At 47.5% G+C, this 14,895-nt stretch overlaps 1 protein-coding gene across 1 annotated transcript; it reads right to left on the bottom strand.

Moving 5' to 3' along the window:
- Positions 1-5,977: 5,977 nt before the first annotated feature.
- atp6v1b2 (ATPase H+ transporting V1 subunit B2) lies at positions 5,978-14,699 on the bottom strand. The gene is made up of 14 exons (XM_030436647.1): positions 14,494-14,699; positions 13,677-13,732; positions 13,278-13,376; positions 12,967-13,060; positions 12,503-12,580; positions 11,340-11,479; positions 10,946-11,047; positions 10,183-10,280; positions 9,830-9,953; positions 9,588-9,738; positions 9,388-9,470; positions 8,885-8,989; positions 8,661-8,790; positions 5,978-8,056 (listed from the first exon to the last, which is right to left on the bottom strand). The coding sequence occupies exons 1-14, from the start codon at positions 14,696-14,698 to the stop codon at positions 7,920-7,922; spliced, it is 1,602 nt and encodes a 533-aa protein (XP_030292507.1). The 5' UTR covers position 14,699; the 3' UTR covers positions 5,978-7,919.
- Positions 14,700-14,895: the final 196 nt, after the last annotated feature.

Below are 14,895 nucleotides of genomic sequence, written 5' to 3'. Positions count from 1 at the left end.
CTCCAGGAACACGATCAGCTGTCTCTGAAAGACAGATGACCCGGACGTGGAGTCAGGACCGTGGTTCTGTTCTGTGACTGATCAGCGAGCTTGTTCCAGTGAGTCTGACGGACCGGATGTGGACTGTTGGTGTGAATCTGTCATCGGGCTCCTGCTATCCAGACAGCTCAACACCAGCCGCCGGGCCTTCAGGGGCGCCGGGTTCAAACACTGTGGTTGCTTTAAAGACATTCCTCATGAACATCGCCAGGATTTGAAATGTATATATTTATATTCATGAAGCTCAGAATCACAGTCACATGCATATTACATGTATGTGGTGTGTTTGGGTTCAGTGGATGACGTGGTCACATTAGTGCTCCTCGCTGGTTTTAGGCGGTCTGTCGTGTAAACGCCGTCTGCAGTCCTGTTCTTTACATCGAGGCAGCAGAATGAGGTCAAAGACAGAAACTGCGTCCGTGTGAATCATGTTCAGTCTGACAGGAGTAAAAATACATCAGAGCGCTCGTCAAGTTCTCCAGGGAACCCGTCACATCCGACCTTCATGTCACTTTCTCGTCCGGGGAGTTCTGCTGTCGAACCAGAAGATCCGCCGTGTTCATCAGAAGTTTTAAAAGAACACGATGCTGATAAAAGTCTCTGCAGGACTCCGTCTGATGAGGCGGTTCTGGACCGGCAGAGCTGAAGTGACCCGGCCTCAGTGATCTGGATGACCTGGTCCTCCTGTGTGGGCCACAACACCAGAACCATGAATCCATAATGAGTCCGGTGTCGACTCTGTGCACCATGTTCACTTTGGACCTTGTCCCTCGTGCTGCGTTCAGGGTCGACTCTGGACATTTTAGTGCCTGAGGCCAGACGACACCGCTGGCTCTCATCTGCATAATATTATATTAAATTCCAGATATGTTTCCTTTTTAATTCTCAGTTGATCAACTTCACTTCAATTAATCTGTGTTATACTGATAATTAATGATAAATCTAATAATTAAAACATTCTCCTGTAAAGCCTGGAGAAGTGTTCTCCATATAACTTCACCCTGTTGTTTGTGTTGTTGAGCCTTTCAGAGGATTTTAATTTGTATATCGGACTCATGATATGTGTTTCTGTGGAGTTGGTGGTACTGACGGCCCGGTGTGGAGCCACAGACGTCAGTGTTTTGGATCACGGAGAGGTTCTGTTAGCGTTGGCTGGCGTCAGCTGCTGGAGCCGACGAGCTCGGGACCAGACAGACGGAGAGTCTGAATTTTAGATTTTTGGGATTAAAAACTGGATTTATCTTCACGCGCGCCTGCCAGAACCAACCTGCCAGAACCAACCACAGGCGGGCCAGAATCCACTGTAATGTACTGTAACTCTCTTAATGAACTGCTGAGAGGAGCAGAAATATAACGTTACTTTACTCTCATACACACATTATTGATTAGCTGGCAGGAACGACCCGCTTGGAGCCTCATTCTGTCACGATGGCCCGGTGGCCCGGTCCACTGTGGTCTCACTCTGCTCTACATTGGACTGGAGGTTCCTCTCATGTTTTTCTCTGCTGTTTGGTTTGTCCCTTCTGGGCTACTGTAGAACTGTGGACTCCTTGAAGAGGACGTCTGGAGATTTAAAAGACTCAATGCTGTTTCTTATTTCCAGCTGATTAAACGTTGATGAAAACATCGTTATGAATATTACATCACACATCCAATCAGAACCTCCTGAATCCTGCTCACTGGACCTCTAACATGTCAGTTTACTGGTGTAGTTTTATATTCAGCTGCAATTATTCTGACTGCAGAATGAGCCTGCTTACTGTGTGTGTGTGTGTGTGTGTGTGTGTGTGTGTGTGTGTGTGTGTGTGTGTGAGTATTTTAACATCATTATTTCAATTATTTGTGTGTTGTGCGGTTGAGGATACACTGTGACAGCTCATGAATAATTCCAGTCCTGTGCAGGAAGCGTGTGTTGATCTACCCTTTAGACCGCTCACTGACACACACACACACACACACACACACACACACACACACACACACACACACACACACACACACACCGCTCTCTTGGAATGATAATGCCACAGATAATTAAGAGTGATACTGAATTACAGAATGGATGAGATGGTCCCGGTTTGAGTCTAATTAAAAGGTTCCTCGGTTCTGTTGTGCAGAAAATGGATTTGAGTGCACACAGAAAACTACGTTCATGTATGTTGTCTGTTTCCGAGCTGCAGGCCGACGTGAACACACGCAGAGATAAACAAGAATAAATAACGCACTGGGTCGAACCTGCTGCACAGAACCTGACCTGCAGCCAGAATCAGTCATCAGCCACACACACACACACACACACACACACACACACACACACACACACACACACACCATCTGAACTTACATGTTAGACACGTTTTAAACCCAGTCAGCTCCTGAGAGACACATTTGTTTTTATTAAATTAATTTTTTTTGGTTCAAAAGTTCAATTAACCAGAAAAGTTAACATTTGACTCAGAAGAAGAAATATTGTGTTAAAGTGAAACTCTCTCCAAAATACAACCGCGGCTTTTTTTGTGAATGTATATGAGTCAAACCTTCATGTAAAAGCATAATTACGATGAAAGAGGCACTTTTAAGATTTACCGTATTTTGTTTTCAGCTCAAACTCATTTTCAATGGGAGTGCTACGGGCACTTTTACGATAGCATCAAAATCTCTCTGTATAAAACAGTAAGAAGTCTCGACACAACATGAAACTTTGCTGGTAGCATCACCAGGGTCTCTACACATGAACACGAGCATTGAGAACATTGTTTGTGTACACAGAGTTTACTAAAAAGAAGCTTTTTGAACAACTCACGTTAGCAGTAGCTTGTTCCGCTCGCCGCCGTCCTGCCAGTGGAGAAGTGTCGATCTCAGAATGTGACGTAACCTGGAGGACAGTTAAGGTGGAACTACTGACTTCCAGCAACAACTATCCACGCCAGATCTCACGTGACTTTTCCAGCTTTTAATTTTAGTGTTGTTTCTTATATGAGGCTCCTTTTTCAACTTCAAGGTCAATATTGTTTTTCACTAACAACAAAACAACAAATTATCCTGCATTTATATGGAACTAAGCTTTAGGAGCGTTCCACCTTAACTGTCCTCCAGGTGACGTCACATTCTGAGATCGACACTTCTCCACTGGCAGGACGGCGGCGAGCGGAACAAGCTACTGCTAACGTGAGTTGTTCAAAAACCTTCTTTTTAGTAAACTCTGTGTACACAAACAATGTTCTCAATGCTCGTGTTCATGTGTAGAGACCCTGGTTTATAACTATATATATGTTAATTTGTGTAGCATGAAGGAGTTTATAGACTTTTATGACGTTATGAAACCTTGTGTTGTATAATGACGTATAAACCATGTTATATCTTGCACAGAACACATAATAGAAGACAGATTCTGTCCTGGTGTTGGATGATTTGACTGAAAGTCCGACTGGTTCTGACTTTATGGGTAGATGAGTTTGTAGCTGTGAGTCAATATTAATGTTCTCAAAGAGTCAAAGATGAGAAACATGAAAGTTTGAGACGCCTGAAACCTTCAACACACACACACACACACACACACACACACACACACACACACACACACACACACATACACACACAGACACACACACACAGACACACAGACAGACAGACAGACAGACAGATACCTGCAGTGTCTGTCCACACACACACACACACACACACACACACACACACACACACACACACAGGACCAGTCACTGTGAGCAGTCAAAGCAGCGCAGAGACGCCACAAACCTGCCACCATCCATCAACATCACAGACTCACAGTCGTCCAATCACATTCATGTCAACGAGAGGAGAGGAGAGGACAGGAGGAGAGGAGAGGAGAGGAGAGGAGAGGAGAGGAGAGGACAGGAGAGGAGAGGAGGTGAGGAGAGGAGAGGAGAGGAGAGGAGAGGAGAGGAGAGGAGAGGAGGGGAGGAGAGGCTGACCTCAGCGAGGAAACACTCGCCTTCTTAAAATGCCACCCAGCAGGTCTGTGAGCTCCTCAGCTGCAGAAATGATTTACATGCAGCTCCCAGGAGGACAGGCAGGAGGACAGACAGGTGGACAGGCAGGAGGACAGGCAGGAGGACAGGCAGGAGGACAGGCAGGAGGACAGGCAGGTGGACAGACAGGAGGACAGACAGGTGGACAGGCAGGTGGACAGGCAGGAGGACAGGCAGGAGGACAGACAGGAGGACAGACAGGTGGACAGGCAGGAGGACAGGCAGGAGGACAGACAGGAGGACAGACAGGTGGACAGGCAGGTGGACAGGCAGGAGGACAGACAGGAGGACAGGCAGGTGGACAGGCAGGAGGACAGGCAGGAGGACAGACAGGTGGACAGGCAGGAGGACAGACAGGTGGACAGACAGGAGGACAGGCAGGAGGACAGGCAGGAGGACAGACAGGAGGACAGACAGGTGGACAGGCAGGTGGACAGGCAGGAGGACAGGCAGGAGGACAGACAGGAGGACAGACAGGTGGACAGGCAGGAGGACAGGCAGGAGGACAGACAGGAGGACAGACAGGTGGACAGGCAGGTGGACAGGCAGGAGGACAGACAGGAGGACAGGCAGGTGGACAGACAGGAGGACAGACAGGTGGACAGGCAGGTGGACAGGCAGGAGGACAGACAGGAGGACAGGCAGGTGGACAGGCAGGAGGACAGGCAGGTGGACAGGCAGGTGGACAGGCAGGAGGACAGGCAGGTGGACAGACAGGAGGACAGACAGGAGGACAGACAGGAGGACAGGCAGGAGGACAGACAGGAGGACAGACAGGAGGACAGGCAGGTGGACAGACAGGAGGACAGACAGGAGGACAGACAGGAGGACAGGCAGGTGGACAGGCAGGAGGACAGGCAGGAGGACAGACAGGTGGACAGACAGGAGGACAGACAGGTGGACAGGCAGGAGGACAGGCAGGTGGACAGACAGGAGGACAGACAGGTGGACAGCAGCTCCTCCAGTGGTTTCAGACTTGACTCCCACAGCGGTCTCTGGCTGTCTCGACCCGGTGAGGTTTAGGAGACCCAAAGTCTCAGATCCGATCCTCTGGTGGTTTCAGGTTTACAGATGTGGTCTCTGGCCGCCGCTCCAGTCTGAGTCATTTCACTGCAGCACCAGAACTTTTTGCTGCTTTGTGCTTTTTTCTGTGTGATACCTTGATCCAGCCCGGAGCCGGTTCTGACCGGTTCTCTACACTGAATCAGCACAGTTCACTGCTGTGTTCAGACTAAGCTGTTCTCTGTAAGTCTGTTCTCCTCAGCTGAGGCTCGGCAGCAGCAGGAATCACACCCGAACAGTAGAGATGCAGTTTTATCTCAGAGTCTCTGAGTTTCGGGCTCAGTCGGACACACGGTCCGGACCGGTGTTTGGGTTCCAGCCGCAGTGTCGCTTTCATCCGTCACAAAGCTCAGCTGTATAAAACACACCGGTCTCCATCAGACGTCTCTGAGCTGAACCTCAATCTGTGATCTGCTGCTGTTTTTGGGAAAAAGCCTCGAGTCATGACGACTGAATGAAACGTGTTATTGGATCACAGAGAGGTGAAGAGACTCAGACGGGCCAACAGCACCTCTCTGTGGTCCCCTGCAGAACTGCAGCATCACGGCCTGACGCTGCCTTTCAAGAACCCGTCCACGCTGTCAGACATTATTCATTATGTCCACATGCTTAAAGAGCATAAATCACTTCAGTTACTGAAACTGAGTCACATAACTCTCATTGAGTGTCTGCTGATAAAATGTATTCATGACTGAACCAATTAAAAACCAAGAATCTGATTTCATTCTTGTATTTGTCAGATAATGGAGGCGGATTGTATCTGAAAAAATGAAAAGCAGCAATGTTTTAAATATAAATGTAAGGCTGCAACCAGCAAAGACTTTCATGATTAATTCCAATCAATTAAAACATACGAAGCGTCAGAAGTGATGAGACAGCAGCTTTTATTTCATGATATTTGAGGCACCAAACAGTAAAACATTCAACGTCAACGCATGCAAACTGATTAATATATCCAGTCGATACGCACATATTCAAACTGAAACACACATCATGTAGAGAAACATGGAACACAACCATCACTTCATGCTTCGTGCACCAGAATCAAGAATCATAATCTAAAGAAAGCACGACGACATCGAACATTAAAGGAAGGACGAGACGTTCAGACTGCACGCCGCCCTCAGACACGCTCGCCGTTACATCACTCTGGTACGCTCTCATCTCCGCTCTCCCTCGTTAGAACACGGCTTCTCTTAAAGTGTATCACAGCGAGTGCAAAAATCACGTTCCTCTGAAAAAGGCCGTGTACCTGGAGGCAGCACACGACAGGCCGTCACAGCCGCACGGCACGTAACAAGGACAGGAAGCGTTCGGTGACCCGCCAAAAGAAAACACTTTAATGAGCACACACGTCCGTCAGCGAACGCTTAAAGTTCACTCAGGTGAGACTCACAGCAGCAGGAGGCTGATATGCTTCATATTTATAAGAATAACTTCTGATAGAAAATAATATTAAAGGGTAACGTAACGTCCCCTGAAGGACCTCCAGGACGCTGTGACATCACCTCTGACATCACCTCTGACATCACCTCTGACCTCACTCCACCTGTTCTCACTGCTGCTCACAAGACGGACAGAAAAAGAGTTGAACGCTTTTTCTTTCTTATAATAAATGATCTGAACTGATTATATGAGAGATTAGAGATCGTTGTTGTTTACAAAAAAAATATGTTTGATAGTTTTTCTTCTTCTTCGCTCATAAAATCATCGTCAGAACTCAGAAACTCGACATGCTGAAGGAACAGTTGGACATTTTGGGAAATATGCTCCCCAGTATTCAGGAATCAATGTGAATATTCAGGGTGGTAGCTGGGGTTAGCAACTGCTTAGCTTAGCTTAGCTTAGCATTAGCTTAGCATAAAGTAAACAGCTTCCCTGGCTCCGTCCACAGGTAACAACATTCATCACCGTGTCCTGACAGGCTGCGAGTGTTCGCTTTGAGCTGAACTTTAATCAGACGACCTGTTTCTATTTTCACTGTGTGCTTCTGTGGTTCCGTCTACAATCGGACCTCAAGCCCACAGCTGGAGGTCAGAAGGGTTAACAGATCCAGAGTGGACAGAGAGTCCGACTCCAACTGAAGCTGGGACACGGAGAAGATGTTCACATCCGCTCTGAGCGATCCGATCACAAGAGGAAGCTCGTCAGTTCAGCGTGTCTCTGGGTCCGTTCACACCTGAACTCAGAACGTCCTCCTGTGATCGGATCACTCAGGACAGATGTTGATGCCAGATGTGAACCAGCCGGTGTTGAGCTCTCGTTTTTTGTGTAAAAGTGTAAAAATGAGAGTTTGTTTTGTGGGGTTCAGAGGTGAAACACCAGAAAGTAAATCAGCATGTTCCCAAAAACGTCGACCTTTTCCCTCAACATGACTCGTTCTCACCTCGTGTGCAGACGGAGGCACCGTGAATTATTTCCTCGTTCGCTGTGACTTTAAAAATGCTTCATAGCTTTTTGGTCTGACGGCTGTCTGCAGAAGTTATGTGAATCATTTTCTTCACTTTTTGGACTGCGTGTCGTTTCCTTTGGTAATGAGAAGCAGGACACAATCATCACACCGTCATCACACACAGACGGTACACACACACACACACACTCCCTCCTCTTCATCCTCATCCACACTGTAAACACAAACCTCTGTGTACGTCTCATATCTTCCCCTCCATGTTTCTGGCTGTTTGAGCAGGATTAGTGATTTCAAGGCCACATGAATGTCACGAGTGTCGGGACGGTAACAGCATCACAACACTTTACTGTATGTACGTATGGAAGCGGCTGGCAGAGACACAGATGAAGCGTGTGTGCTTAATGTTTGGCTTCTCGGGGGTAAAACTCGGCCAGGGTGCTCTGAGGGATCCTCTTCAGCATCTCTTTGGGGAAGATCCTCATCAGCTGCCAGCCGACGTCCAGAGTCTCGAACACGCTCCTGTTCTCGTAGGCACCTGGACACACGGACACGTCGGGGATCAGGAATACATCACAGAGCTCTCTCTAACTCACCCAGTAAATCATATCTAACAACCAAATCTGGCATTTTAAAACTATTTCTCTGAACGCAGCTCAGTAGATCATAATCAATAATTTGTTACTCGTTATATAAAATGTTTGTCAATGTTTTCCATGTATAATCAAACCTGTTTTATGAGCTGTCAGATCATTTTAGTGATGTAAGAAGTCAATTATGGAAGCGAGGAAACAAAATACTTCAGTAAACTGTGAGTAAATGTACTCGGATACATTACACACAGTCTGAACCGTTAACACTTTATTGTTTTTCTCATTTTCATCTTTAGTCCTTGAATCTAAACTGTTCCATCTTCAATTTTGGATAATCTCCAGTTTGACTAACAACTAAAGTGGCACTCAGTAGAGCGCATACCTCCGCCAAGACCCAACAGTTCCATCTTGTACTCACAGATCTACGTTCACTGGAAATCTATTCAGTAGTTTTTGTGTAATCCTGCCGACAAACCAACCAACAAACGGACACACAACGTCCTCGTCGGTGCTACGTGTAACTGAGTGACCTGCCGTGCCCCACTGCACCTTGGGAGATGAAGTTTTTCTCGAACTTGGTCAGGAACTCCAGATAGAGCAGGTCATCAGCTGTCAGCGCCTCCTCCCCCACCACCGCCTTCATGGCCTGGACGTCCTTCCCGATGGCGTAACACGCATACTACACACACACACACACACACACACACACACACGTATTCAGAGTTGGATGATGATGGCGAGCACGTGCAGCAGGAAACAGGAAGTGAACTCACGAGCTGGTTGGACACATCAGAGTGGTCTCTGCGGGTCATCCCCTCTCCGATGGCCGACTTCATCAGACGGGAGAGAGACGGCAGCACGTTGATGGGAGGATAGATCTGCACCAGGAGGACGAGACATCAGTGAACAGGAAGGAAAACTACATCAGCACAATACAGTCAGCTGCTCACACAAATTAATTCATTAGACAGGATTTAATTTCCACGAGAAGCTTCTGAGAGACGCGTTGTTTGGCTTTTGTTCATTAGAGCAACAAAGCAGAACGGTCGTGTGTCGTGCAGGATTATAAATCAAACGAATGTCAGTGAAGCGCTCCAGTTATTTACAGTTTAATTCATTATTAGAGGCGTCGTAATCCTTCACACCGGAAAACCTTTGGGTCCTAAAGCAACAGAAGAAGGACCAGATGAGGTCCAACAGAGACGACATGTTTGAGTGTGAAGCGTTCACAGTCGACACCTTCAGCATGTCAAACACATCCACGCTGCTTCATCACCTGTCTGTTGTGCAGCTGTCTGTCCACATAGATCTGTCCCTCGGTGATGTAACCCGTCAGGTCCGGAATAGGATGAGTGATGTCTGAGAGAGACCAGAACACGCCGTCACAACAACGCTGTCACAACAACGCCGTCACAACAACGCCGCGCTCGCTCATCAGGAGCCTTAATGAGCTGCTGGTTGAGTGTGTGTGTGTACCGTCGTTGGGCATGGTGAGGATGGGGATCTGAGTGATGGAGCCGTTACGTCCCTCCACTCGGCCCGCCCTCTCGTAGATGGTCGCCAGGTCCGTGTACATGTAACCAGGGAAACCTCGGCGGCCCGGCACCTCCTCTCTGGCGGCGGACACCTGGAGGAGCGACACACGGGCGAGTTGACGCACAATTTATTTCCAATTTCAGAAGTCATTTCAGGGTAAATGTGGTGAAACGAGGGCCGACCTCTCGGAGAGCCTCCGCGTACGAGCTCATATCAGTGAGGATGACGAGCACGTGCTTCTCGCACTGATAGGCCAGATACTCTGCTGATGTCAGAGCCAAACGAGGCGTGATGATTCGCTCGATGCTGCAACGAAACAGGAAGTTTAACCTCTTCTGCCTGTTTTTATACAACTCAACGCTTCATATCTCCCAATGGAAACATGTCAAAGTCATCTATTATTAAATATGACGACTTAAATGACTGAATTTAATAATTTGTTAAATGTGAATTTACCACTTCCTGTTCATTTATGTTTTCCTCAGCATCCTAAGTCTTTGAGGGTTTATGAGCTGATTAAATATGCGGGACATACGTGGGGTCGTTGGCGAGGTTCAGGAACAAGCAGACGTTGTCCATGGAACCGTTCTCCTCAAAGTCGGACTTGAAGAACCGGGCCGTCTCCATGTTCACCTGGTGAAGAAGAGAAACATGATAGTTTTAATATGAGTTTGTTTTAAAGAGCTCTTCCTCCTGCAAGCTGCAGACTGTAACTGATGTATTTGTCCACACGAGGGCAGTGAAGCGAGCTGTGAACGTGACACTGTCAGGCTGAACTAACCGTCCTGACCATCCTAACATCGTGTCACCTGAACAAAGAGCACAGTGAAGCGACGTGTCTGCTCAGAGCTGTTGGCCTTTGTGACGTGTGGGAGCGGAAACAAACAGAAGTTTGTTAACGTGACGTCTCCAGATCCCGTTTGTTGTTTTCTTATTAAACTGGTCCAGTCAGGTTCACCAGAGTCACTTGGTTCCATCAGTAACAGCCGTGTTTCTCTTCTATCATTAGCTTCATCAGGATAATCATATTTAGCTAACTCTGTTTCCAGCATCTGAGGCTGAACACGGTGAAGTTAGAGACGTGGTGTGAACAGACATTGTAGTTCTGTTTCTAGTCTCTAACTGTGTCTAACTGTCCTGGATGTCAGTGAAGGTGTCACCGTCACTTCTGTCCACTTGTTACCAGCTGGTCCAGACATTAAAATAAGAGGATCATGTGGAACCAAAGCCTGATTTTTAGAGTTTAAACCTCCTGAACATGGAGAAACATGGAGAAGGTAGTGAGTTCCAGTTCTCACCCCCATGGCTGCGAACACGATGGCGAAGTTGTCCTCGCTGTAGTCCATCACGTCCTTCGACTTCTTCACCAGACCGGCCTGCCGACAGATCTGAGCTGCGATCTGACGAGAAGGACAACAAGGACGTCAGACCTCAAAGGCTTTTATTTTGAAATCTGGCAAATGAAAGTGTGTGTGTGTGTGTGTGTGTGTGTGTGCGTGTGTGTGCGTGTGTGCGTGCGTGCGTGCATGTGCGTGCGCGTGTGCGTGCGCGTGTGCGTGCGTGCGTGCGTGCGTGTGTGTGTCTGTGTGTGTGCGTGTGTGTGTGTGTGTGTGTGTGTGTGTGTGTGTGTGCGTGTGTGTGTGCGTGTGTGTGCGTGTGTGTGTGTGTGCATGTGTGTGTGTGTGTGTGTGCCTCGTTGTGCGGCAGCCCTGCAGCAGAGAAGATGGGGATCTTCTGCCCTCTGGCGATGCTGTTCATGCCGTCGATGGCGGAGATCCCGGTCTGGATCATCTCCTCCGGGTAGATCCGACACTGAGGGTTTATAGGCTGACCTGCAGTCACACAGGTGAGCGACACACCTGTAATCCTGTGTGTTTATTACCTGTCAGTCTCATCGAACAGAACCACACAATGACTCAAACTGCAGCGACAGTTCCGGAGTCTTCCCTGTGACATCACAGTGTAGGGGAGGGGCCAGATCATTAAGTTAAACTGGCTCTTACAGTGAAACTCTCTTAATGATCAGTGACGGTGGAGCTGGTCTGATAACGAACCAATATGTTCCTTTAATGAATCTACAGCCCGAGGTCTTCTTCTCTTGTGAACTGCAGCCAGTTATCAGAAACCAAAGAGCTGCTGGAGGTTTTAATATTAAACATACAGAAGAAGAACTAAGACACGACTCTCTGGTTTCCTCTAAAGACTTTACGTTATTATAACCCTGTACAGTAACATTACTGACACCACACTGTGTCGTGTCACTCTCAGGAGTTTAATCAGGTTCCAGGTTTTTCCAGGACGTTCTGCTTTTTCTCTCATTCTCCAAACTGCTCAACTGTTTTCCAGGTTTTTCAAAAATAAGTGAATTTTCTCTTTAATGTTGATTCATAGAGTCTGTTTCTGTTTCCATATTATCATATATTCTTGTATTTAATTTTCCTTTATTGCATGTATTTATTTCACTTTTTGTATCTTGTGATTACACTTATAAATAGATATTTTATACTTTTAGATTCTTACTTTTATTTTTCTGACCAATCAATCAGTTCCATCTGATCCTGAGTGATATATAAAGTTTGTACATTGATTTACTTGCTGTGTGGATTTCTGTCGTTAGGACACAGAATTATCTTTCACAACAAAATTAAACCGTTAACATCTGTTTTTACACGGATAATGACAAGAAAGCACTGTTGTTGTTATTTTTCAGAATAGGAAATCCTTTGAGACGAAGGCAAACGGACAAACTGTTTTTAAAGAAATGTAGTTACATTGGTTGAGTAAATGTACTTAGTTACTCTGCAGCACTGGCTGCAGCTTCACCTCCACCTGACAGCTGATCAACTTCAACGTACCCATGATGTCCAGGAAGTCTTCAGCCAGGACCGCTGGTCCTCTGTCGATGGGTTTACCAGAACCATTAAACACACGACCTGCACACACACACACACACACACACACACACACACACACACACACACACACACACACACACGTCAGAGCGTCCTGTGTGTTTGTGGAGATGAATAAATAATTTGTACACATCTTCTCAATTTATCATTTTGCGCGTGTGTGTTTCTTATTCATCTTATTTTATTTTCACTTTATTGTATCAGGAGGTTCACCTAGAATCAGCAGAGACCGAGTCGAGGTCGCAGTCGTACGTGGACGTGAATTAGATTAAAATGACCAAACATTTCCCAACAAAGACAGAACCAGAGAACGGGTCACAGACTGTGTCAGACTCCTGCAGGTGAGATGCGTCACCTGAGTGTTCACCTGACTGAGTGTGTTGTATTCACTGTGCAGTGTGTCGTACCCAGCATGTCCTCAGAGACGGGCGTCCGTAAGATGTCTCCTGTAAACTCACAGCTCGTCTTCTTGGCGTCGATGCCTGACGTTCCCTCAAACACCTGCAGGGGGCGGAGACGAGCAGAACTGCACATCATGATCAGTACAGGCCGCAGCTACGATCAGTGTGACTCATCTATCGATCATTAGCGTGATTAATCGATCAGTGTTTCCTCTCTGTGACAAAGCTAACAAGCTAATATTCAGCATGTACAGCCTAAAGTTCACCAGGGGAACCATGGAGGACTCCACCTGCATCTGACGGCTGTATCACAGTACCTGAACCACCGCTTTGGAGCCGGTGACCTCCAGAACCTGCCCGCTCCTCTTGGTACCATCAGGCAGCGTGAGGTGGACGATCTCTGCATACCTGGGGAACTGTTGAGAGGCAGACGACGGGTCAGAGACGGGTCAGAGGACGAGAGGCGTGTTCAGAAATGTTAAAGTGTGAAGTCTGAGGTCCGGTTCTGACAGTCTGAGGTCCAGTTCCGTCAGTCTGAGGTCCGGTTCTGTCAGTCTGAGGTCCAGTTCTGTCAGTCTGAGGTCCGGTTCTGTCAGTCTGAGGTCCAGTTCTGACAGTCTGAGGTCCGGTTCTGACAGTCTGAGGTCGGGTTCTGTCAGTCTGAGGTCCGGTTCTGACAGTCTGAGGTCAGACAGCTGATCTGTGGTGGCTCTCACCTTCACCTGGTCCAGAATCACCAGCGGGCCGTTGACTCCAGACACGGTTTTATAGGCTGAGGAGGCAGAAACAGGAAGTGATGACAGCAGAGAGAACACAGCAACAGAAACCTGAACCAGCAGAACCCTGGAGGTCCAGACGACCAACTGACGGGTTCTTAATGAAACCAGAGCTGAATATATTTGTTCTAAACAGAAATGTTATCACAGATTCTGCAGGCTGAACGGGCCGCTGACGACTCGTGGACCTTCAGTAACAATGTGAGGATGAACCAGACCCGCCAGTACGAGCAGTGAGTTCTGACTCGACAGAACGTCAGGACGCTTTCCTGTTGTGTTTCCATGTGCAGAACCTGCCTGAGAACAGTCCTGTTTTTAAGTTCTCTTCAGTACCACAGCGATCATGTGACAGCTGTCTGAACATCTTCAGGTCCACTGCTGACAGGAAGTGATGACAGATAATTCTGCAAAGCTTTAATGGAGTTCTGGAGTATTTTATTTAATTCTTGGTCTCTTTTGAGTCTCGAGCTGCTTTAAAATGCTGCGACTCTGTGAGATGATGACTGGAGTGTTTGAGCGAACTGTTCCTTTAAATCATTTCTCTGGTTGTTCAGTTTGAAGTTCTGCAGCTTCAATAATCTGAATATCTGTTCAAATATCATCTGGTTCCGAAACCAAACAGTTAATGGACTCATCGTTAACGTAACACACACACACACACACACACACACACAGAGTCATGCAGCACACACACACACACACACACACACACACACAGTCATGCAGCCCACACACACACACACACACCGGGACTCACTGAGGCGCGGCTGGGAGATATAGTCCCTCTTCACGGCCATCACGTGTTCCCGGGAGGCGGCGGTGGTCGGAGCGGCGGCCGGCGGCCTGCTGCCGCTGACGGCCGAGGACAGCTCGCTCATCGCCCCGTTCATCATCCCTCGGAGCGCCTTCATCGCCATGTTCACACCTGCAGCGGCGGCGGAGTCGTGACAGGCTCGGCGCATGCGCACACCGCAGCTGCATCATTTGGGACTGCAGACACGATCCTATTGGAGGATCAGTGTCAACAATCAGCTTTTATTATTATCATATTGTTTTCTCTTATTTGTCCGGTCAATCAAACTGATTTGTTGAGATTTATAAAATGTAAGAAGTAAAATAAAACTTAATCAACCAAACACAGACAGAAAACAGTCAGTTT

This window comes from Sparus aurata, chromosome 12 (assembly GCF_900880675.1).
Source record: "Sparus aurata chromosome 12, fSpaAur1.1, whole genome shotgun sequence".
Classification (NCBI taxonomy): domain Eukaryota; kingdom Metazoa; phylum Chordata; class Actinopteri; order Spariformes; family Sparidae; genus Sparus; species Sparus aurata.
This window is presented reverse-complemented; position numbering and strand designations above follow the sequence as displayed.

Excerpts from the sequence above, each read along its gene's own strand:
- atp6v1b2 (XM_030436647.1), bottom strand. The coding sequence starts at position 14,698 with ATGCGCCGAGCCTGTCACGACTCCGCCGCCGCTGCAGGTGTGAACATG. Across the intron at positions 13,377-13,676 it reads TGATTCTGGACCAGGTGAAG|TTCCCCAGGTATGCAGAGAT; the intron begins GTGAGAGCCACC and ends GCCTCTCAACAG. Across the intron at positions 10,281-10,945 it reads TCGTGTTCGCAGCCATGGGG|GTGAACATGGAGACGGCCCG; the intron begins GTGAGAACTGGA and ends CTTCTTCACCAG.